General features: G+C 45.4%; 3 protein-coding genes across 7 annotated transcripts in view; 1 reads left to right on the forward strand and 2 right to left on the reverse strand.

Moving 5' to 3' along the window:
- Positions 1-367: 367 nt before the first annotated feature.
- On the reverse strand, positions 368-12,566 carry RPL22 (ribosomal protein L22). Its single transcript, XM_073316266.1, has 4 exons — positions 12,468-12,566; positions 11,595-11,699; positions 6,794-6,918; positions 368-581 (listed from the first exon to the last, which is right to left on the reverse strand). Exons 1-4 carry the CDS (start codon positions 12,525-12,527, stop codon positions 437-439), a joined length of 435 nt encoding a protein of 144 aa, XP_073172367.1. The 5' UTR covers positions 12,528-12,566; the 3' UTR covers positions 368-436.
- A 126-nt stretch (positions 12,567-12,692) lies between these two features.
- Positions 12,693-24,982, forward strand: part of RNF207 (ring finger protein 207) — a 41,719-nt gene continuing 29,429 nt past the window's right edge. Inside the window, exons 1-5 of one of the 4 annotated variants that reach the window (XM_073316244.2) lie at positions 12,693-12,774; positions 14,956-15,169; positions 15,705-17,309; positions 17,811-17,913; positions 20,121-20,311. In XM_073316244.2, coding sequence (XP_073172345.1) covers positions 20,121-20,311 — 191 coding nt within the window. In that variant the 5' untranslated portion in view covers positions 12,693-12,774; positions 14,956-15,169; positions 15,705-17,309; positions 17,811-17,913. The other 3 variants (XM_073316243.2, XM_073316246.2, XM_073316247.1) reach the window with 3 other exon arrangements.
- The window catches only part of ICMT (isoprenylcysteine carboxyl methyltransferase), a 48,727-nt gene continuing 39,610 nt past the window's right edge, over positions 15,866-24,982 (reverse strand). For both annotated transcript variants that reach the window (XR_012155518.2, XR_012155517.2), the window contains exon 6: positions 15,866-15,921. The gene's annotated coding sequence lies outside the window, so the exon portion shown is untranslated. The remainder of the gene's footprint in view (positions 15,922-24,982) is intronic.

Below are 24,982 nucleotides of genomic sequence, written 5' to 3' on the forward strand. Positions count from 1 at the left end.
ACCGCTTACCAAACTTCAGTGTAGAATATTTTAATCAAGCTATAAAGCCTCTGAAAAGAGACCATTAAGTATTGCTGTACTTGGAGCATCACTATAATGAAGAGGAAATCTCAATTCTCCAATAAAAGGAGAAAACTTAATATCCCCTTCATGAGGAACCTCAGATTTTCTGAACAAATTCTCTGAATTAAGAGTAATGAGAGAAAATTTCTGATAGTGGGGGGTGAACATTATTCTTATAATGTAAACTGTAAACCTTATCTATGAAGTAGATCGATATGAAGAAGTAGGCTTTAGAGTGATCCCTATGTAATCTGAACAACTGGAAGAGCGGCCGATATCTAGAGTTTGGAAAACACAAAAAATGTTAACATTTTTTCCCCACATTTTATTGAAGGAAATTTAATGTACAAAATATTTCCAGATCCACATGCATTTAATCCTCCTCTTCCTCCTCTTCTTCATCCTGGTTAATCTGGAAGTATCGCAATTCATAGCTTTCCTTGCTATTGGCAACTACACGCAGCCAGTCACGCAAGTTGTTTTTCTTCAGATATTTCTTAGTGAGGTACTTCAGATATCTGTGGAAAGAAGGCAGCCAATAATTGAACTGAAGACTCTATAAAAATTACTCGTTCTACATTACATGCTCCTAAAATCTTGTGTGCTATTTAATTGAATTTCCCTACCTTGCATTATTTAATAGTGGCTTTCATTTTCACCTCTGATAACAAAAAACAGGAGTTTGTCTTAACATTTTCCTCACGCTTTATAAGAAAATGATGATAAGATTGGCTGTAATGATGTAGATTGTAACGTGCCATTTTACTTTTTCAGAAACAAAGAAAATGTGTAGGTTGAAAGTGTTTTTGCATTTTCACGTCTGCAACGTTTGCCTAATAGCAGCATTTAATATTGTCTTTTCTGAAGATACTCCCCTGTGGGACCCTACCACTAACTCACCTTAAAAGGACAAATTGTCTCTTCCATTAATGTTTTGACAAGCAGTTTTAAAAACAATTTTTCTTAAAAGAAAAACTGTCACCTTTGTGAGAAATTACATTCCTGCAAGGCAAGCCAAAAAGCATGATATTACTGCAGAAGTATTGTATTACTTGTATTACTCACAACAGTGACTGAGAAAGTAAAGCAATTCACTATGAGAGGATGGCCAAGTTACACAATGTCACAGCCCCAAACCAGTAAACACAAAACACGTTTTAGAAGAGGGCACCTACAAGACAAAGAATGCTCTCTCAATACAAAAGGAAAGCACATTTAACCTTCCATTCCACCCAAGCTTAGACACCATGAGCCAACTTCTATAGGCCTTACTTTAGCAAAACTCCCTTTGGAATCACTGAAGTAAAAACAGCAGAATGACATGCATTAAAACCAGAGGATTCTGAGAATGAGACACTATGAATCACAGAATCAATCTTGTGTAACAGAGGTATGCCACACAATGCAGAAAGGCTAGCCATTCTCTTCCTCTCTCAAAACCAAACCAAGAAACAACAAGAGAAAAAAAGATTAAGTTAAATTTCTGTGGTATCAAATAAAGTTTAACCAGAGAAGCTGTAAAACCTCTCAGAGAGAAATGGACCAACTGACATTTTTCAATTCTTTACTAAGTCATTATTGCAGTAGTGCTCAGAACGTGCTAGGTTCTGTGTTGACATGCAGGAGACTCTCCCTGCCTTGAAGACCATACAATCTTAAAAGGACAACACAAAAGGGTAGGCGAAAGGTAGGCAACATATATGCAAAATAATCAGGGGATGTGTACGAACACATTTTATATATAAAAACATGGAACTAAGTCTCAAGCTTCCCCTCAGCCTAGTCCCTGCTAATTTTGGAAGAGTAAAAACATATATAGCTTTTAAGTGGGTCTAGAAAAATGAGTCTTTAGGATCTGATTGAGAAAAGGGTGGAGGTTGGGCAAATAGGATGAAAGGGCGTTCCAGGTACAAGGCATAAAGATGACAAAAGACACAACAGGAGGGTATCAAAGCTAGCATTGTTGGCAGATGGGGACAAAAGGAACTAGAAAGTAGACAAGGTCAATAGTGTAGGTAGGGACTGCTCAGTGTAAGGCCTCGAAGAGACAACTATTGTATGAAAGATACACTGGAAGATGTTTAACTGCTAAAAGTCAATGATTTTAAGTACTTTGCTGACCAACAGATAAGACATTTAAATGTATTTCTAATGTATTGGTAGTTTATACATTTTCCCCCCAAAGATGTTTTTTCATAATTTAGACTTCTTTGAATGATTAATATTGTGTCATTACTAGACTATCCTTTAAAAGGAAGGAATTCATTTAATTTATTTTCCACTTCAATATTCAAAAAATTCTCTCAGCAGCCTAATCAGCTATTTAGAAAATTAGCCCCAAACAAATGAGGTATCAGTTTCTATTTCAGAGTGTGCATATGTCTTCATTTAAATATTAGTACCAAATACTAAATGTAATCATGATAAATGTAAATTGGTCATCTGTTAATCACTAATTTCTGAAGACTTCATATGAAGTTTAAAATATTAGCACCTACACAAGTAATGAGAATACTAAGAAAACCATGTTTCGGAGGGAATTAAAATCTGCACATAGATGTTACTAAATAAATTCAACTTCAGGCTTTTAAAAAAAACTATTTAAAAATTCACAAGTACCTACTATACCCTGATATGAACTGACTAGTGTGTCAACCAGAGAAAATCAAGGACCAAAGCATCAGTAGGATTAAAAAAGGTTAATACACAAACCATCCACTACAGAGGGTATATAATAACTTAAATACATGCAACATAAAATCTACTAAATTAAAATTTTCAACAACTGGTAACAGAAAGGAGGATACTGTTGATACACAGCAAGTGATCAAAGTGCATTTAAAGGTCACTTTTGCATGGAATTTTATTAAAAATTGGACCTATGCACCCTTTTTGCTTGTTGTTTCTTCTGCTTTTATTTTAGCCATAGAAATATCAATTATCTGAATTCTGGCCTTCCCAGTTCATTCTGGAGGGTCTATCAGATAACTCAATATGTATATAATGACAGGTTTCAGAGTAACAGCCGTGTTAGTCTGTATTCGCAAAAAGAAAAGGAGTACTTGTGGCACTTTAGAGACTAACCAATTTATCTGAGCATAAGCTCAAATAAATAAATAAAGCTGTAGCTCACGAAAGCTTATGCTCAAATAAATTGGTTAGTCTCTAAGGTGCCACAAGTACTCCTTTTCTTTTTATGTATATAATGCACACCTACTCAACTAACTGAAAGGGTGAGCAAGGTGAACCTGGAACAAATGCTTCCTTTCACCAAAACGTTATTCACTCATGTTAACCAGGCATTAAAAAGAGACTTAAAATAGTAACTAAAAATCAGTTCTTCAATTGTTCAACTTTCACTGTCTGGAGTTATGTGATATCAAGACTTCATTGGTTCTCCAGGTTTCAGAAAAGCTTCCAAGGCAGACAAGACTTGAACTTCTAATGTAAAAAGAAAGCAGAAAAAAAAACACCTTTAAGACACCTTTCAGACCCTCTCAAGGCATCACTGAGAAGCCGAAAGGTGTCACTCTTAAGGTGTGAAATGGCTGTCAACTGGGCAGAGTATTTGCATTTTATGTTAAATGGAGGATTGCTGAGATTTCCAAAGCTAGCCTATTATGTCAGTAAAAGGCATAACCCAGCAATTAAATTATAGCAGGTTACCAACAGAAATGTATCCACCAAATATTTCTTGTAACTCTTATGTCCTACCATGTACCAAAGGATTTTACTTCAAACATCTGCAAATTGTTTTAAGTGTCAAGAACTTAAATTGGTCATAAACAACCTCTTTGAAAAATAGTTTACTTATCAAAATAAAGAGGTAGCCGACCAGCCTTGACATGGCAATGGGCCACCTAATTCATAGGGACAGGCTGAACTAAATACTCTAAACAGAAAAGTAATAACTTGTCATATATATTTCTACCTACTGGCACTTAAGTTTGTATTAAGTGCAATCTTAGCTCCGCTGATGAGAATGGTAAAACTCCTACTGACTTCAACAGAACAAAGATGTTACTCATTGTATTGAGTTATCTGATAGACCCTCCAGAACGAACTGGGAAGGCCAGAATTCAGATAATTGATATTTCTATGGCTAAAATAAAAGCAGAAGAAGAAACAAGCAAAAAGGGTGCATAGGTCCAATTTTTAATAAAATTCCATGCAAAAGTGACCTTTAAATGCACTTTGATCACTTGCTGTGTATCAACAGTATCCTCCTTTCTGTTACCAGTTGTTGAAAATTTTAAATTAGTAGATTTTATGTTGCATGTATTTAAGTTATTATATACCCTCTGTAGTGGATGGTTTGTGTATTAACCTTTTTTAATCCTACTGATGCTTTGGTCCTTGCTGCTCTGGCATTGCTTTGGTCCTTGCTGCTCTGGCATGCAGCGTGCTGTGCTCCACCTAGTTACCACACCCCACTCCAAATGTGGCTGTATTTCAGTTGGTCTGTATGGACAATTAAGCACTTTCCGCTCCATTGGGATGAAAGGCCCTGTAGAAATGTAAATACTACTGCTCCGATATATTGGTTACTAGCATTTTTGAAAGCTACCATGTCTGTTTCTGCATAATCCAGCAGAAATTTAACACTGTCAAAACACTCACATGCTTAATCTAGATCTGACGATTAAAGTTGTCCAGTGATTCAGGTTGTTTGTGAATTTCTACTGTATCCTTTTCAAATGTGGTTATGGCCAAAAAATCATTTGAAAGGTATGTCCTACTTTTAACCTCACTTATTTTATACAATTTACAAGTCAAAACAAGATTGTACATCCAAGCAACTAAATGGAACCAAGTTCAGCTGGGTCCTGATGTTAGTTCCTTGCTTCCAGGAATGCTGCTGTTACATTCTAGAAGGATGGTAACTGATGCAGGATTTGAGGAGACAGAAGAGGAGCATATTAGAATGGTTCCAGTCAGCGTATTTTTAGACATGCCTGCTTTGTTATATATGCAATCAGAGGTTTCAATCAATTTAATAAAATTACCAAAAACATGTTGTGGGAAGCGTAACAATGCTCACTTTGTAAAATGGTATCTCCATGTTAAATAGAGATAACTGATTGCATTGCTGCATAATGTAATTATTGTTTTGTCTCTGATATTACATGGCAAAGATTTATAAACCTGTTAACTTCCTAAATAAAAAAGAAATAGTTCCACTGAATAATTAAAATGTATGTCTCCCAGTAATTTTTGGCCTTTACCTGCTTTTTTTTAAAATAATTTTTAGGGGACAGTATAAAGGTGGGGTGGGAGGCTGAAGTCCGGTAGGATGACCAGGAAATGGAAGATTATATAGTAGTGGGAATCATCTGGATTGTTTTAATTTCTAGCCTTATTTTGAGATATTTTAGGAGGTTGTAGAACTGTTGTATAAAAAAAAGTTTTTTGTTAGGCGTCAGCTGCACACCACTGAAATATCTTCCACCGTAAAACTCTAACGAAGGTTTTTGTTTAGGAACAGAAATACAGTCACTATGCATAACCACACGTGCAGTTCACCAGTGGAGCTGAAAGCCATTTCCCAAATCCTCTCCAAGACAGACCTGTCTTGACTTGTTTTCAACTTGTAGTAATGAGACGTAAGATTGTCTAATGCATTAATATTTAATGGCAGAGATTCTGAGGACCCAGAGGATCAGAGTTAGGCATAAAAAAGAAAGCATTAGGAAAGAAGTGTTATGAATGTGATGCTTGTCAATTAGGAAAGTGACCTGCCTCTTGGTGACACACTCGAGTTCTAAACAAAGTGAGAGAGAACTCTCCTAGTGGTATAACTGTTCAAATTGTCATCATCGGTGTCTTTTAAATTGTCACTCTAAAAGACCAAACCATGGTCTTCCTACAGTAAATTTAGCAAAAGGTACAGAACAACAATCGTGAACTGTGAAGTCCTCATAGGGAGTCAGAAGGGACCATCATGATCATCTCATCTGACCTCCTCCACATTGCAGGCCACAGAACATCACCCACCCACTTCTGTAATAGACCCCTAACCTCTGGCTGAGTTGCTGAAGTCCTCACATCATAATTTAAAGATTTAAAGTTACATGGAATCCACCAATTACACTAGTTTAAACCTGCAAGTGACCCTGTGCCCCATGCTGCAGAAAAAGGCAAAAAACCACCAGGGTCTCTGCCAATGTGACCTGAGGGAAAATTCCTTCCTGACCCCAAATATGGCTATCAGTTAGACCCTGAGCGTATGGGCAAGACCCAGCAGCCAGACACCTGGGAAAGAATTCTCTGTAGTAACTCAGAGCCTTTTCAATGTAGTATCCATTGGAGATATCTGCTGCTAGTAGTAGATCCTCTAATCTACTGAAGCCTATTCACTTATCTACAGAATAGGTATAGCATAGACAGCAGCCACAAACACGTTCTCACTACCCTCTTCGCTAACACAAGTCAAGGCTGACCTAGAGGGCAGGAAGTTCAAACTCCATAGACCCTTAGCTGAGACTGCCAAAAGGGGGCCAAACAGCATCAATGGTGACTGATGTTTGTTGTACCAACATCAGTACATTAGAATCTGGACTGTGACATCATAAATACCACTGAAATCTGATGGCTGTTGTCATTACCAACCTGAGATTGATTGGAACTAGCCTTCCAGAGAGAAAAGCTTTGTATCCCACTCCTTAACCCCTTTAGCTAGACATTCCCTTTACATTATTCCAATAAATTTACACTGCCTCCTCTCCCTTACCTCTTGGAAAATGGCACCTCTGAAGTTACAGTAATTTTGCTCTTGCTTCTCTCAATGGTCACCACACCTCCACCCAGATTACCAGCTTTTCCATTCACTTTGATTCGTTCCTGCAAGAACTGCTCCTGCAAAATAAGGGTAAGATTTGTTAGTCAGAGTTATAGCCATAAAGTCTCTCTGCCTCGAATGGCAAAATGTCTCCACTAACTTCCGAGCATCCAAAACATAAGATTGAAGAGCATTTTCCCCCAATTTACTTTAACCAAAAGCCAGACAAGTTTTAAAGTGACTTCCTCACACATCAAACATTGAAAGCAAATGATTACTATATTCCTCCCAAAGACTTAGACCCGGAACCTACAAAGATTAATATGATTAGTCCTACTGGCCTAAATGGGACTACCCAGGTACCTAATATTAAGCATATGCACAAATCATTGCAGAATCACGGTTATAGTGAGCAACACCCATCAGGCCTTTGATGCTTGGACGTATTCACCAGTCTTAGGTATTCATCTTTCTGGATATCTGACAAAAATAAGGTTATAAGGATTCAAGTTCCTACAAAGGTTTAAACCACAATAAAGAGGAAACTTAATGGCCACCTTTATAAAACTTACTTTCCTAATTTCACATCTCACATTTAGTGATAAAGAGCATACAAAAAGGATTCTAAAAGATTGTAGTGATATAAGAATCCTACCAAAGTGTCTCATACACATTTCAGCTAGCCCATTTCCCTTTGAAATCCCATAAACCACTATGCAGCCATCAAAAAAAATATAGCAGTGGCCATCTTCTCTGCAAAGTATATCCAGTTGGAGGCTCCACAACCAATAACAAAATAGTGATCACGAAGAAACTAGAAGGTGTCTAAGTTATAAATTTGAAATTCTAGTATTTTACCAGGATGTCAAAGTTATAAAAAATCTGAAGTCTGATGACCTTCAGTATTCTATTATAATCCTAATGGGATGATCAGCTCAGCTCGCTGAATCAACAACAGACACCTACATTTCTGATAAGGACTTCAATAAATTAAAAAGGCACTGAGCTGCACTCGAACGGCACTGTTCCACCCAATCACCTCCATCACCTTGTATCATTTTATTTTTGATCTATGAAATGGGTATAGTATAAAAAAGTGTTTAAACTCGAAGTCTTAAATAAAGTTACATAGTAATCATTGGACAATACACCATGAATAAAAAATATTTACACATTCAGAACTACATTTTATAAAAAAAAAAATACAGGGCTGTTGAAAAAGTTCCCAGTACTTCCAAGAAATGTCAGTGTTACAAACAATTCTAGTATTTCCCACAATGATCCTGATCAGCAGGCATTAAATTAGCAAACCAATAGAAAATATAGTTGATCAAAGTCAGAACTATATGGCCTAGTTTCTAAAGCCACTTGTTGGTTTAGGATTAATGACTGCATTTGTAGCGAGCCCACAGAATACAGGACATTTCACAGTTATTTATATGAAGGTAATTCAAAGAAAGTAGACAATTCAGTTCAAGAATATTCCAACACAACACTAGAAACTGCCCTCCACAGACCTGAGAAGCCACAACATAACTCAGTAGCCAGAAACGTCTGTTGTAAAGAGTTAGGCCTGGTCTACACTACAGAGTTAAGTCGACGTAAGGCAGTTTACATCAACCTAACTCTGTAAGCATATACACTAAAATGTAGCTCCCAGCAATGTAACTTGCCACAACACTAACTTAATAACTCCATCTCCGCAAGAGGTATAGTGCTTAAGTCGTGTCGGCGTAGACCAGTGGTTCTCAACCTATATACCATTGTGGGCTGCATCCAATACTACCTGTATGGCCCTGAGGATATCACATGGTCCGCAACTGTGTGCTGACTGGGCCACAGGTTGAGAACCACTGGTGTAGACACTGTGTTGCTTACATCAACTGTTGCTGCCTTTCAGAAATTGTCCCGCAATGCCCCAGGCTGGCAGTTAAATTGGTGCAAGTGCTCCTGGATGTGCACCACCGACACAAGGAGCATAGCATAAACGTGTAAAACCAATTCAATTACTGCGGTGGCTGTACATCGACATAACACAGGGCATGTCTACACATACAGGTCTGCAGTACCACCACTGCAGCACCTCTGGTGAAGACACTATGCCGACGGGAAAGAGCTCTCCTGTCAGTATAATAAAACCACCTCAACGTGTGGCAGAAGCTATGTCAATGGGAGAAGTGCTCCCAATGACATAAGCGCCAGTGTGGACAGCGCTATATCGGTGTAATTTATGTCGTTTGCGGGGGAGGTTTGTTTGAGCAATATAAGTTCTGCCAACATAAGCTTTAGTGTAGACATAGTCTTAGGTTGATTTAAATTTGCAGTGCAGAACAGCTATCCAAGAGAGATCCCGATCAACACAACAGAGAATTTATGTTAAGTAAATCCACTTTAAAATTTGTTTTTTTTATCCCAGAAGGATGCTAGCACTGTTTGAAAATGCTTTCCCTGGCTACATATAGCAACCCAACAGTGCTAAAACTATTCTACAAACTTACATTAGGCAAAACTAGTGCAACGAACAGCCCAAACTTTCAACTTCAGCATAGAACCTATGCTTTTTACAGAAGGTTGCAATGGTTGGTTATAATACCTGGGAGAGAGTCTTTAGTCCTGACCACCTGAAGCCTCCAAAGCACTGGCCTCCCAGCTGCACAAAGGTTCAGTTGTCCTAATTTCATTACACAATGTTTGCTTCACATCTGGAAGTAAGCCTAAAGCCCTTGTTCCCAGCATTATGGGATAAGCGAGTCACATGCCCCAGAAAACACAGTACAACCAAAGGTGTACTTTGTGCTATGCATGGACTTGCCTGTTGTGTGGACACAGTAAACCACTTCAAGAGAACCAGACAGACAATTTATGCTATTAATGTCACCACAATTTTCAGAATAGCAGCTGTGTTAGTCTGTATTCACAAAAAGAAAAGGAGTACTTGTGGCACCTTAGAGACCAACAAATTTATTTGAGCATAAGCTTTCGTGAGCTACAGCTCACTTCATTGGATGCATTCAGCAGTAGCTACTGCTACTCTGAAACCTGTAATTATGCAAGGCACTGAATTTGGCCGTATGGAGTGGAAACCTATCAACTTCATGAAAAAACTTGTACAGATACAGACAGACATCATCTTCCTTTTCAAATGCAAACAGACGGACATCGTACCAAAAGGACTGAAGGTAAAAAATCTATTACAATCTACATACCTCACAGACTATGCTGACAGCTTGTGCCACACAGTCCACTGAATGCATCCGATGAAGCGAGCTGTAGCTCACGAAAGCTTATGCTCAAATAAATTTGTTGGTCTCTAAGGTGCCACAAGTACTCCTTTTCTTGTCACCACAATGGTCTTCTCACTTAAGGTCAAATTCTGCACTGACTTCACATCATTCATGTCCTCATCTATCATCACTGACTTAAGTTATTACAACAGGTGCAAACTGGAACAAATATGAACCCTACATGTAGAATCACAAGAAATCCTGCCATATTTAACTGGAGTCTCACACTTCATGCATCAGTTATTGTTCGGCCATGACCACACCAGCAAAATACTAATAGTTTCCCTTCAGTCAAGGCTGAACAAAATGTGTGTATATGGCTTCCAATGTCAAATGTGACAGGACTGCTAATATAGACAGAGTATTAGACTTCATCTTGACTAAATAAAATGGTCAAATGTAAATCAATCTAAGACAGCATGTATTAGCTAAGCATAAATGAAGCTCAACCTTTTCACCCTAGTGTATATGTAGAGCAACACCTTGTAGCTTGATTTAGCTGGCCCTGTTCTACCCTAGGGTAAACGTGACAATTTTTCAGACAAAACAAAGCCTAAGAGACAATCTAAATGCCTATGGAACTTCTAAAAGTTTTGCCGTAAAACACTAGTCTAACAAAAGGTTTTGTCATACACTCAGGCTTGGACTATGCTACCCAGGGAACATACAATTAGTGTGATTTAAAGCCAGCATGGAAAGGGTTTGCCTTACTATTCCAGAAGAGCAGCCAGGGTCTGAAAGGTGCTAGAAGCAAATATGGTTCCTTTCATGAGAATCATGCATTAACTTTGCAAAGTTCCACTTAGCTGCCAGCCCAAGGTGAGTGAAATCAAAATTTACCAATTCTCAATGCCAAGCACTAACCAGTGCCCACCCTTTTAACAACATCTCATCTACAGTAAGATTTTTAGATAAATCCCAACATTGCTTCTCTATTGGTAATAGTCACAGTAGAAACCCTGCTGTAGATCAGCTTCTATAGCCACCTGCCTTTGAATGCCATACAATGAAACCCTGCTCAAAGCAGATCTGTACAGGAGCCTTCGCAACACAAGGTTTCCCACCACAGCACTGCATTGCGAGAAACTTTTTGCCAAACCTAGCATAGGTAAGGCTTTAAAGGTGGTGATACTGTTGCCACTAACTGCAGCTTAAGGGGGAGGAGACAACTGGAAAGAGAGAAGGAAAGTTCCCAACAGGGTGGGAAACAGGCTCAGGAAATAGAGGTTTATAGTTAGCAGTGGCTATGACCAAGCAGGCCAACAACACTGATGTACACCTTTGGGGATATGAGAGAACGTTAGAGAGTGATGCATGGAAGGGAAGAACAAGTCAGTGGATTTTTGCTATAATAAATATATTTTCATAATCATTGCATTTAGCTACCAAATGATTCCTTTGCTGGACCCCCTAGCGGCAAACGCCATTACAGTTAAAGCCACGCTGACGGTAGAGCATTTAAAACTTACGAAGTTGGCTGCGTCCATGATTCCATCTTCGACGGGATGGGTGCAGTCCAGAGTAAATTTTAGGACCTGCTTCTTTTTTTTACCACCTTTCGTCGCAGGCTTCTTCTGCGAAGTCAGAAAGAAATGAAGTGAGACGGGTTGCGCATGCCAAAATGAAGGGATAGCTCAGTGGTTTGAGCATGGGCCTGCTAAACCCAGGGTTGTGAGTTCAATCCTTGAGGGGGCCATTTAGGGATCTGGGGCAAAAATTGGGGATTGGCCCTGCTTTGAGCAGGGGGTTGGACTAGATGACCTGCTGAGGTCCCTTCCCACCCTGATAGTCTATGACTCTATGAACCTTCGGCCGGGGCACGAGCCGCAGCGGCCTGTCGTAGCAGCAGGGAGGGCGACAGGAGGGCAGAGCTCGTTCGCCGCGCTGCCAGGCCCCGGAGACACTGGCACCCCCCGGACGGGCCACGCAGCCAGGGCAGGGGGACAGGACCGCGCGGCGCCCGGCTCCGACGGCTGCCCCAAGCCCCCCAGCCTCGGGAGCCAGCCCGGCGCCTCCGTGCGGCCGCGAGGCGGGCGCCGCCGGGGAGCTCCCGGCCTGCAGCGCCCAGAGCCCGGGGGAGGGGGCGGCGCCGCAGGAGGCGCCGGGACGCGGGGGGGCTCCTAGGCCGGCCAGGCCGCGGCGGGAAAGAGGCCCCCGGCGCGGCCCCCCGGGCCCTCAGGAAGCGGCGGCGGGAGCAGGAGGGCTCGCGGCCTCCCCCGGCACCCGCCCCGCAGCGCGCGCCCGGCCGGCCCCGCGGCCACCCCCGCGCCAGGGGAGCCGAGCGGCCGGGGCTCGGAGCCCGCGGGGAGGCCGGCCCGGGCCCGGCGTGGCTGGACACTCACCACAGGCGCCATGGCGGCTGCAACGAGAGGAGCAGAAAGGGAGGGCGGCGCGACGCGCATGCGCCAAATCACCCGTGTGCATCTGGCGCATGTGCCGACTACACCCCCCGCGTGCGTCTCGCGCAAACGCGCATGTGCCACCCGCCCACCCCACCCCCGAAGCACGCAGAGCGCAGGCCATGCCGGCCAAGCACTGAGCGAAGAGATTTCCCCCGGCCGCCACCCCTTAGCCATCTGCATCTCTGGGATCGATTAGCGCTACCTGTGCAGGGACTGGGAACCGGACCCGTCCCCTGCCTCTCAGGCGGTGGGGGATCTGGCAGGGGGCGGGGCCTGGCAGGGGGGGGATCGGAGGGTAGCAAGGGCTGGGGGGTGGATCTGGGAAGGGAGCAGGGGCCTGGCTGGGGGGGGGGGGGGTGGATCTGGGAAGGGAGCAGGGGCCTGGCTGGGGGGGGGGGGTGGATCTGGGAAGGGAGCAGGGGCCTGGCGGGGGGGGGGGATCTGGCAGGGGGGGGGATCGGAGGGTAGCAAGGGCTGGGGGGGGGATCTGGGAAGGGAGCAGGGGCCTGGCTGAGGGGGGGGATTTGGGAAGGGAGCAGGGGCCTGGCTGGGGGGGGGATCTGGGAAGGGAGCAGGGGCCTGGCTGGGGGGGGGGATCTGGGAAGGGAGCAGGGGCCTGGCTGGGGGGGGGGGATCTGGGAAGGGAGCAGGGGCCTGGCGGGGGGGGTGGATCTGGGAAGGGAGCAGGGGCCTGGCTGGGGGGGGGGTGGATCTGGGAAGGGAGCAGGGGCCTGGCTGGGGGGGGGGGTGGATCTGGGAAGGGAGCAGGGGCCTGGCTGGGGGGGGGGGGTGGATCTGGGAAGGGAGCAGGGGCCTGGCTGGGGGGGGGGGATCTGGGAAGGGAGCAGGGGCCTGGCTGGGGGGGGGGGGATTTGGGAAGGGAGCAGGGGCCTGGCGGGGGGCGGGGGTGGATCTGGGAAGGGAGCAGGGGCCTGGCTGAGGGGGTGGATCTGGGAAGGGAGCAGGGGCCTGGCTGGGGGGGGGATCTGGGAAGGGAGCAGGGGCCTGGCTGGGGGGGGGGATCTGGGAAGGGAGCAGGGGCCTGGCGGGGGGGGGTGGATCTGGGAAGGGAGCAGGGGCCTGGCGGGGGGGGGGGGGATCTGGGAAGGGAGCAGGGGCCTGGCGGGGGGGGGGATCTGGGAAGGGAGCAGGGGCCTGGCTGAGGGGGGGATCTGGGAAGGGAGCAGGGGCCTGGCTGGGGGCGGGATCTGGGAAGGGAGCAGGGGCCTGGCTGAGGGGGGGATCTGGGAAGGGAGCAGGGGCCTGGCTGAGGGGGGGATTTGGGAAGGGAGCAGGGGCCTGGCGGGGGGGGGGGGTGGATCTGGGAAGGGAGCAGGGGCCTGGCGGGGGGGGGGGATCTGGGAAGGGAGCAGGGGCCTGGCTGAGGGGGGGGATCTGGGAAGGGAGCAGGGGCCTGGCGGGGGGGGGGGGGGGATCTGGGAAGGAAGCAGGGGCCTGGCGGGGGGGGGGGGGGATCTGGGAAGGGAGCAGGGGCCTGGCTGGGGGGGGATCTGGGAAGGGAGCAGGGGCCTGGCGGGGGGGGTGGATCTGGGAAGGGAGCAGGGGCCTGGCGGGGGCGGGGGTGTCGAGGAAGGAAGCAGGGCCCTGGCGGGGGGGGGGGGGGAGATCTGGGAAGGGAGCAGGGGCCTGGCTGGGGGGGGATCTGGGAAGGGAGCAGGGGCCTGGCTGGGGGGGGGGATCTGGGAAGGGAGCAGGGGCCTGGCTGGGGGGGGGGATCTGGGAAGGGAGCAGGGGCCTGGCTGGGGGTGGATCTGGGAAGGGAGCAGGGGCCTGGCTGGGGGCGGGATCTGGGAAGGGAGCAGGGGCCTGGCTGGGGCAGGGGATCTGGGAAGGGAGCAGGGGCCTGGCTGGGGGGGGGGGGATCTGGGAAGGGAGCAGGGGCCTGGCGGGGGGTGGGGGGTGGTGTCGAGGAAGGAAGCAGGGCCCTGGCTGGGGGGGGGATCTGGGAAGGGAGCAGGGGCCTGGCTGGGGGGGGGATCTGGGAAGGGAGCAGGGGCCTGGCTGAGGGGGGGATCTGGGAAGGGAGCAGGGGCCTGGCTGGGGGAGGGATCTGGGAAGGGAGCAGGGGCCTGGCTGGGCGGAGGCGATGGGGGGGTGTCCATGCCATGGGGAAGGAGCAGGAATGAGAGGAGGGGAGGCTTTGACCCTGGGGGCACTGAGATCTGTGTCACTGCCGAGCTTTCCCTTGGTGGGGAGCAGAGGTGGTGGCACCGTTCCCAGGGACAGGCAGTAGCGAGGGGCGCACAGTAGAGAGGGGAATCAAACCAGAGAAGCTGTAGTGCGTACAGCTTCCTGTCCCCTCAGCCCTGCGGGCCCCAAGGCAGAACTCTCATGTGGGACTCACTTCACAGCAGCTTTGGTTAATAATAATAATAATAAAAGCCACCTTTCTTCCCCGTGATTTCAGATCTCATCATAGCGTGCACATACAAATCACTTCCTCCTGTGATGAAATGCAGCCTGCTCTGGGGTGGAACGTGGCAACTGTTTAACAGCTCACAGTGACACTGCACAGTGGTCTAAGACAGGAATTTTGCCTGGGCACTGGAGCCAAAACCTCTACCCCCCAATTCATATGTGTGTGGAGTGCATAGCTCAACAAGGCCCTGATCCTGGAGAAAGTAAATAAGGAAGTGTTATTTACTCCTTTTCATAACCCAAGAACTAGGGGTCACCAAATGAAATTAATAGGCAGCAGGTTTAAAACAACTGGATGTATTTTTTCACACAACGCACAGTCAACCTGTGGAACTTTTTGCCAGAGAATGTTGTGAAGGCCAAGACTATAACAGGGTTCAAAAAAAGAACTAGATAAGTTCATGGAGGATGGGTCCACCAATGGCTGTTAGCCAGGATGGAGAGCAATGGGGTCCCTAGCCACTGTTTGCCAGAAGCTGGGAGTGGCCGACGGGATGGATCACTTGATGAGTCCCTGGTCTGTTCATTCCCTCTGGGGCACCTGGCATTGGCCACTGTCGGAAGGCAGGATACTGGGCTAGATGGACCTTTGGTCTGACCCAGTCTGGCCGTTATGTTCTTATGGATCCTTTGCTGGGACTCTCAGGACTACCACAATACAAAATGTATAACAACACTCTGAAGAAAAGCTCTGGATTGATCTGAACCTGACCTCCCTTTTATCTCTTCAAAACACAGAAACTCCACTGCCCTGATTCTGCCGTGGGAAAATCCCTACTCTAAAGGTGTGGTCTTTAAAAGGGTGGGGGCATGGAGTGATCTCTGAGGTAATAAACAACATGGAATTAGAAAGGCAAACATCACAAAAGCATGGTTGTAAATGAACACACCGTGGCATCCAGATCCTGTGCACCATTTCACAAAAGCCACGAGGTGGTGCTGCTCCAACAGGAACCTACAGAAGGAGAGAGCAAGCAGTTATGAAAGGTGGCATTGCCAGCAACAAGTGTTCCACAATAGGAAGCACTAGTGGGCAGACGAGAAGAGTTACCCCTTGGCACATCTGCTTCAAGGTGGGGATGTGGGGCTGGTTAAATTCTCCTCACACTTGCCCTATTTTAAACCCACACAAAGCACCAGCCTGACAGCTCGGAAGACTGAATTTGCCAAGCTAGCTACAGAGCACAGGCAGCAGCAGTGCAAGCTTCCGCCGAGCTGCCTCTTGCCAATGCATCTTACCGCCCAAGCCTTAGTTGGAGAGGCACCAGGAGACGCTGGGCCTCCGATCAGACTGTTGACAAGAGACAATTACAGTGCAGTAGGTGAGGTGGACAGTTTTCCCCCAGGAAATTGGCTGAAACTCACCAGCTACCAACTGGCTATCAGCTATTTGGTCAGTATCAGCTTGGACTGGATATGAATGCATCACCATTGGTCTAGCTTCCATTCCTAATTACCTGAACCAGCCATTCTCCACTTGCTAATTGAAACAGAAGAGTTTTTAATTTGAAGACTCCTCTCAGCTTCCAAATGAGTATTGCATATTTGTTACTATTCTCATTAATGGTGGCAATGACTCCTTACGTCTCCATAGCACCAGAGCTCACAAGCATCCGTCAGCACTCTGCTGACGTGGTATATGAATAAGGATAGTTTCCCTCACCCCTGGGATGCAGCTACCTCTGGGGTTGAATCCTCATAGCCATTGTGCACCAGTAACTGGACAGGTCTCAGGAGAGAAAGTGAAGAAAAACTGATTCAGTTGAATGTTTGGAGGAATTTGAGATCAGCTGAGTAAACCTGGGGAACAGGGGTATCAGAGGCGGCCCTGTGTTTTAGGTATGGCTTTTGGATGGAAACATACTTGCTTCTGAGGAATTCTAATGCAATTCACTGCGGCACTGAAGGCATTAGGGCCCTGAGTTTTACACTGCCTCTGAAACCCTGTTGAGCACACACAGCTCAGGGGGCCTGCAGGAAGCTCAGACTGATAGACAATTGAGCAATGGGATCTTCTGCAAAGCGTTAACATGTGAACGGGATCCTGACCTCACCTCACTTATTGTAGAGCCGTCGCTGGGACAATGTCTGTGCAAACCCCTCAAGCATGAAGTGTGTACCTGTGTGTGACTAGAAAATGACCTGCTGAGTTATGCTGCTCTGTCACTTTCAGTATGCCACTGGGCTTCATAATTCCAAAAGACTGAGAAAAATGGGGAGGGCTGATCCCTTGCAAGGAGAGGCTGGTCTTTTTCCATCACATGGATTGTCCACTAGATCTGACCTTGGGTGAACCTTGAAGCTTGTTGATGAGATGGACGGAGCAAGAGGGACAGGACAGGGGTATAAAGGAAACATTAATCATGCATTCACATGGCTGTTTGGGTTTAAATTTACACCCTAGGCAACTTTTAGAGGTGCCTTTCCCTAGGAATTGCATACAACATAGAGATAACTCAGTCTGGAGAAAACTGCCTGCCACAGGTAGGAGATTCCTCCTTTCCCCTCTGGAAGAGTCAACAGTGAATTAAATGCATTGATTTTTTCCCCTTTTACTTAGGCTTAGCAAATCCTAACCCCTCTGTTATGCATTTTAGCCCCTGAGGGAGAACGTGAGCATATCAGACAGTCCCCTTCACACCAGGCTGCGTAAAGCACGTCAGCAAATGAGAGACTGCAGTTTTTTAGAACAACGTTTCATTGTGCTCTCTGTTATGCCTGCAGAAACAATGTATTCTGAACCCAGCAGCTCTTCCTTATTGGCAATGTTGCCCTGGCTACTGTGTTCACGTCACTCATAATATTCTGGCTGTGCTGAAAGCCTCGGCATTTCTGTCATTCCAGTTTCAAACGCATGAAAAGCAGGAGACAGGCAGAGCAAGGGGACTGAAATTTTATCTACTAACAGGACAAAGCGGATACAACGTTGGAAACTTTGGAAGAAAAGGTAAGAAACTTTTGATATTGCCGCTGTGTCTAACTACAATAAAGTGACCATAACAAAAAGATATACCGTTTGCATTTCCTTAAAATGCAAAGGTAGCATTTGCTTACAAAGTCACTTCACTTATTGAAACTAGAGGTACTGGCAGACCCCAGAGAGGCACAGGCCACCTTGTTAACACACATACATGTATCCACATCTGAAACACTGTTTTGATTTCTGAGCTCTATAATAACTTTCAGAACTTGTACTTTTCTGGCTGAGGCTTGCTCATATAAGGACTTAATAGATAATTGCTGGTCTATTTCAAACAAATGTATTTGAATGGCATCACCATGAAATTGACAAACTGAAAATAGCTGGATTTGATCAACAGGTTAAAGAGAATGCCGTCTTGTTTCTCATATTTTTACTGAAGTGTTTTCATTAGCATAGCATAATAGCAAAATGAATTAACCGCAAACAGTGCTCTTCTTGAATGTGGTCACATGCTGTACGGAGTAAAGAATTTAAACCACAGCTGATTGTTTGAAAAGTTGCATTTTTCCTCTTATACCCGCACCACTTTGCTCTGTTCTGGACAGTACAGTGTTTTTTTAATAAAATATCACTCAGATTAGAGTGGTATAAGAAAAAAAGGCAGGTTTAGAAACCTTCCATCCCTCCACTTTATACACAGTTTGTTTTGTGAGCACCAAACAACATAGGCTGTGTCATTTTTACTCTCTGGCTGTTTGTTGTGTAATATGCAAAGCCCAGACAGACTGTTAGTTTATTTATTACTGCTCTTTACTAGATCTTGTAAATGTGCAGGTTTCCCTTCCAACACAACTCTTACATTAAAAAAAAAAAATCTAAAAATTCCCCCTGACTCCTGTTACACCTTCTGGAACCCCTGAAATGGGGACAATTCAGAAATGATTTTCAGATTTTCCGTGGTTTCTGACTCTGAACTTTAATGTTGTTATTGAGACACAATGTTAATAATTTCCATTTGTTCTTACAAAGCACGCTGTGTGCTCATTGCGCTGCGGACAGCTTGGCATGAAGTCAGTCCTATGAGTCAAATGTGCCACCTATTCTTTGACTCTGTGTGCTATTTCTGATCACAATGTAGTTTAACTCCTAAATGCTCAAGGAAGTGGTGGCATTCAGCAGCAGCTCACTGCTATCGCAACTGTGCCCTGCAATAATAGTGCAGGACTCTTTAAACAATAAAGAGCGAGAGCACTAGACTTTACAAATATACACAGTAGAAGGACCGGGTCTCTGCCTCCGAGAGCTTACAGTGGGCTCTCAGAGAGACGTGATTCACAGGACAACAGCTAGAATGTGAGGAGGCAGAAGGAGATAGCAGGGCGGTTTTGGGAAGTGAGGACTGGAAGGAGGAATCTGGGGACAGAGAGGGAGAGTACTTGGTGCATGGAAAGTGGAAGGCTGTTTCAGGCACAAAAGCAGTGTGAAAGAAAATGCAGAGCTAAATATGGGAGAAAAGGTAGGGAGATGGGCGGGGAAGGGGTATGAGAAGCAGAGAAGATACATTGGAATTGATGGTAGGGAATATTAGAGATTTTACTCAGATGGTATTGTTTCCTGGGAGGAACCAGTCTCCCCCTCTTTTTTCCTTTCTCAGAGGCCCTAAGCTGGGCCAGCACATCCTTTCACCTGCAGAAGGCTGGACATAGCTCCCCCTGGAACTGCTGCACCATCCAGCAGGGTGCATTTGAGAGATCTTGGGGGCAGGGGTGCTATCTGGCAGTCTTGCCAGTTCTAACTTCATGGCGAATTAATCGGTTGCTTGCAGTCAGGCGGCACAGCCCTGCCCAAATGCATGTGATCAGGTCACCCCAGTCCTAGGCCCAATGAGAGAGGAGCAAGTTGGGTCAAGTGACCAGAACTGTCCTTTACACCAGCAAAAACAGAGCCGTGGCCAAATTACATCTGTGACCACCACGCCGTCCCTGACACTTCTTCCTGCAGCTGTCCTGCCCTTTACATGCAATCGGTGGCCATCAGATCATGTAGCTGCCCTGTCCCTCATATGCTATCAATGACCAGCAGAGTCTTGATCTGTCTAGCATGTGGCACCCTCCAAGGTCAGGCTCCTCTACTGTGACTCACCAGAATAGCTGCTTTTTAACTGCACCACATGCACCATATCCTGAATTAGATGTTGAATCCCTCTGCCTACTTGTGTCGTTTTCCTCCAGATGTCCGGTGGGATTTTCTCGCCTTTGGAAAACCTCTGCAACCTGGATAATGCCAACTGCCACCCCCTGGTGTGTTTCCTGTGCCATGAGCAGTATGAGCATCCCTGCCTCCTGGACTGTTACCACAACTTCTGTGCCAGCTGCCTGCGAGGCCGGGCAATTGACAGCCGCCTCACCTGCCCTCTCTGTGGGTAAGAACTTCAAAGCAGTGCCCACCCATAACACAGAAAGATGGTGACTTACCAGTGAAAGCTATCCCAGGCCTGGCCAGGTGCCCATGCTCTGCAATAGCCCCACAGACACACAGGTGTCGAGCATGCTGACAAACATACCAAACACGCATTTCACACGTGGATGTCTGAGTTAGAGGGTCCAGCTCTGCCCATCAGCAAATGCCCAATGCAGCTAGCCATGTGCAGCATGAGGCAGCTAAGTCTGAAATTTAGGCCCAAGGAGAAACAGTCGCATTTCTTCTCTTATGCTCCTTGGGCTGAAGGCCTGCTCGGTGCTCTGTTGAGATATGTTATTGAAATTAGCTTATGTACATTGGTTTTGTGCTCAAAACCTGGCATGGGAGCAGGGAACATATCTGACATGAAGAGGGTTCTAAGCTTGATATATTTGAATGTGTGGCAGTTCCCCTTGAACATGACTCTCCAAGGGTGAATGGGAGTCATTCCGTTAACGTCACTGAGAGTTGGGCCAGACCTCAACCTAATGCCTTTTGTGATAGCTTGGATAAGGATGTGGGCTGGGCTACACATGAACCAGCACTGAAATAGCCTAACTGGTTTTCATTCACACCTTCTGTTATGTCAGTGCCAGCCTGCGTGTAGACACTGGTTGTGGAATGAAAGTGTCTTATTTAGATTTAATTTAAACTGATTCTTTACTGACAACCTATGCTGAATAGAGACACTCATACTCCACAAGAAGAGTGGCCACACACAAGCTTGCACTGATATAACAAGAATTAAACCGATGTCGTTATTTTGGTGCTAAGTTGTACCTAGACTGCCTCTATGATGATAGGCTGTTAGAGTCTGATCCAAAGACAATGGAGGCCAAGTGGAGCCTTCCATGGACTTCAGTGGGCCTTGGATTAAGGTCATTAGTTCATAACAGATGCAGGGTGTAACACAGGAGCATCTCTACTCTTCCTCAAGAGACTTCCTCAAGCACAGGACCAGCATTTGCAGTCTTTGTGTTTGGCACTTGCCCCTTTAGGCTCTTCAGTTTTCACCGTAAGCTGCAGTGAGGCTCAGCACCACTACTGGTAAGCAAGCACTCTGTGTTGGGCTCTAGGCCCAACTGACTTTGGAACAAGAATTCTTAGTGTGTTCACTAAAGGCCAAATTCAGCCCTCATTCACCCAGTCCAGCCCTGCCCCGCCCCTTCAGGAGATTAGATGGGGGTAACCAAATATAACATCCCTTTCTTCCCCCTCCAATTACAAGACATTTTGGGCCAAATCCTGCCCTGAACCAAAATGACTTTTGCAGTGGAACAAAAAGAAATTGCGTTTTACATTTTAATACAATATTAATGTGCTGAACTGTGTGTTTCTGAGCATTGTGGTTGTATGGATATTACGATATGCTACAGATTATGTCCTGTTTTTTTCTGGAGCATATTGTACATCTTCAGTTATGTTGTATTTGTTTTCATTTTTATTCCTTTCAAGAATCTCATATTAATGTAAGTGAAGCCAGGAATTATTTGAAGTAGTAAAACAACAAGGAGTCCAGTGGCACTTAAAGACTAACAGATTTATTTGGACATACGCTTTTGTGGATAAAAAAAAACCTTCTTCAGATGCATCTTCAGAATGCCTCTTACCCACAAAAGCGTATGCCCAAATAAATCTGTTAGTCTTTAAGTGCCACTGGACTCCTTGTTGTTTTTGTGGATACAGACTAACACGGCTACCCCCTGATATTTAAGTACTTTCTCTCTGGCTTCTTCTATAGGTTCCTATTACTGTACATACAGATACTTTCATCAGCTCTTAGCTGTGAATGATGCAGTTTGCTCCTTGCTATTAAACAATACCGTAAATGTGGAGTGTTCGTGCTTTCCGCTCTGATGTGGACAGTCCTGTTTGAAGAAGGTCATTTCTATCACTGTATTAGTAACAATAACATCCACTTATAATTTGGGGTGTATTACATTCTATACAAACCAAGTTCATCTACATGAAACTTGAGTGCTTCAGATTCTCAAGAACACATTGCTGATGATAGCAAACATGGTGGAAAATTTACCATTGGATGTGGAATGCTACAATACACCTCTGCTTTTCTGTAGTACGCTCTAATGATCAGGGAATCTGCTTTCACTTCACAGGCATAAATTGACAACACTGTGCAGGACTTTGTATTCCAAAAAAGGAATGAGAATAGTAGGGGTGTTGATTGTCGTTTATTCTAGTGAATAGGATGTGTATCAGGCTGACTATAGTTGCCAAAGACATTTGAGTCTAATGGAGGGCTGGTAGAGGCAGAACTGAATCTGAGCTGTGTTCTGGAATGTGAAGTTAGAACTATCCACAAAGCATGGGAGGGGGTTAACATTGTACCTGATTAGATTTCACCTTTAATGTATACAGATCTCTCTGTATAGTTTGTCCTTAGGGGAAATGGAGATTTGATGAGCATCCAGTGAGCTGCTCATTTATGCCTGTTCTTTTTAGATGAACACAAATTACAAATATTAAAATAAATCCCATGAGGGTTTTGTTTTTTGTTTAAATCAGCATGGGAAAGACTTCAAGCAATACCTGTCTGCATACAAATTGTGTGGCTAGGCCACAGCCTGAAAAACAATTGTGTCTATTCACAACTCTTGTTTTTAATTACAAGCAGTTAAAAACAATCACATTTCTGTGAAAATTAATTAAAGTAAAGCTCTAGGTACCGAGCAGGCCCCATCACCATTGTATCTGGGCAACTGACAATCTCTAACATTGTAATCCTAAAAGCAGACCTGGGAGGCAGGGCAGGGCTATTACCCCATTGTACAGATGGGAACTGAGGCACGGAGAGTCTAAGTGACTTGTCCAGGGTCACAAAGGGAGTCTGTGGCAGAGCAGGGAATTGATCCCAGGGATCTTGAGTTCCAAGCACTGAGCCAGCCTTCCTCTCACTGATGAGGGTAACATTTTCAAAGCACCTTAGTTATTTAGGAACCTGAGCCCCGTTAACTTGCACTGAGATTTAGGCTTCAAGTCACTTAGGCACTTATGATTTTTTTCCCCTGGATCTCAGATTTGTAAAATACGCATGCCCAGTGGGGGTCAGGCTGCTTAGTGGGGGTCAGGCTGCCTAGTGGTAAAGCCCCAGGAAAGCTGGAGAAGCTGTATCTAGCTCTGCTCTTATACATGGCCCGTCAGCACAGCATTTGAGTGCTTCGTTGTCAAGCTGCCTTTGTGCCCATGAAATACGAGGTTCTAATCACCATGGTTTCAGATGTGAACAGCTGCAGAGCACACAAGTTCTACTGACAGCTCCACAGGAATTCAGAAGAGCTCACTCCCCTGCCAGGGCAGGCCAGCAATGGGAGAAGCGCAGTGAGTGTCTCCCACTCTATCCTGGACAAGTGATCACCCTGGGGAGAAGCAGAACCACTGCAGCCCCAAGGCCTGATCTGGCAGGGGCTGAGCTTTCTGGCCCCTATCCAGCAAAGCACTTAAGCATGTGAGTAACTCTAGGCTTTTGAATAGCCCCACTGGAGTCAATGCTCAGCACCTAGCAGGACTGAGCCCCTAGGTAGGTGGATTCCCCTAGCCAAAAAATGACTCCTGGCTCTTACTGTCTGAGCTCTGGGGGAAAGAGAGCTGGGTGACACCAGATAGGTTTGTTGCACGCTTAGGGATTTATTTTTAAATTTAAAAATAGAAAATACCACACAAAAAACTGTGTTGGGATTTTTTAACTGTTATACAAAATTGTGTATCTTAAAGAGGTGTTGGCCCTTCCTGGAAATCTTTGGAAACAGTTCTGGCTAGGACAGTTCTGTCTCCATGACCTAGAATTTTGCTCTCTCTTCCCCCCGCCTCTCGACATGTGGTTATCTACTAAAGACAACTGTGTGCAGAGAGAGCCTCCATCTCTTCCAGTTGCATCTGCGAAAAGTTGTTCATGCTGTCTGAGATGGCACAGTTATCGTGCTGAAGTTGGTTCAGACAACGGTTTAGCTTGGAGCCGTTTATGGCAAATTATCCATGATTTAACATCAACCCGTAAACTCTCCAAAACTTGCCCCCCAAAACCAACAAAAGCATCAACAGTAAAGGAAAAATATCAAAGTACCAGGCACGGCGTGGCTATATTTCTGGAATAACTCATATGGATGTTGCTACTTAAAGCAGTTCAATGGAACTGTTGCTCAGAGCCAAGTGAGACCAAACAAATGTTATTTTTAGGTATTCACCTCTGGCTGTTGTTTGTTGCGTGCATCTCAGGCACTTTGAAGGGGCTGTTCAGATATCATTAGCATGAAATCAGAGGTTATATAAAAAAAGATCAAGGAATTACATATTTTTAAATTATTTAATTAAAACAGATCAGCTGGAGTAAACATTCATTCTTTTCTGCAGAAAACAGCACTTTCCAATCAGTTTGTCACGCAAACTCCCCACTGATATGGGCTAAATATGAACACTGTTAGATTAGGGAAAGTCAGTTCTAGTCTTGGGAGCAAATGTGACAATGCAAAGAGACCACAGGCATTACACACAACCATGTATGTAGAAAACAAAACAGGGGGGGGCATGCTAGGGCTGAGGCTCTCTGGCGAGGAAGCTAGAACTGCCCCACTCCCCACTCTGTGCTGGGTATACAGAGAGGCCTTTAGGCAGCGGA

The sequence above is a fragment of the Lepidochelys kempii genome, chromosome 18, assembly GCF_965140285.1.
Source record: "Lepidochelys kempii isolate rLepKem1 chromosome 18, rLepKem1.hap1, whole genome shotgun sequence".
In the NCBI taxonomy this organism is placed as follows: domain Eukaryota; kingdom Metazoa; phylum Chordata; order Testudines; family Cheloniidae; genus Lepidochelys; species Lepidochelys kempii.

Coding starts and splice junctions, on each gene's coding strand:
- RPL22 (XM_073316266.1), bottom strand. CDS start 12,527: ATGCGCGTCGCGCCGCCCTCCCTTTCTGCTCCTCTCGTTGCAGCCGCC. Junction 11,700..12,467: donor CAGCCGCCATGGCGCCTGTG/GTGAGTGTCCAG, acceptor CTGACTTCGCAG/AAGAAGCCTGCGACGAAAGG. Junction 582..6,793: donor GAGGTGCCATTTTCCAAGAG/GTAAGGGAGAGG, acceptor TTCTTTCCACAG/ATATCTGAAGTACCTCACTA.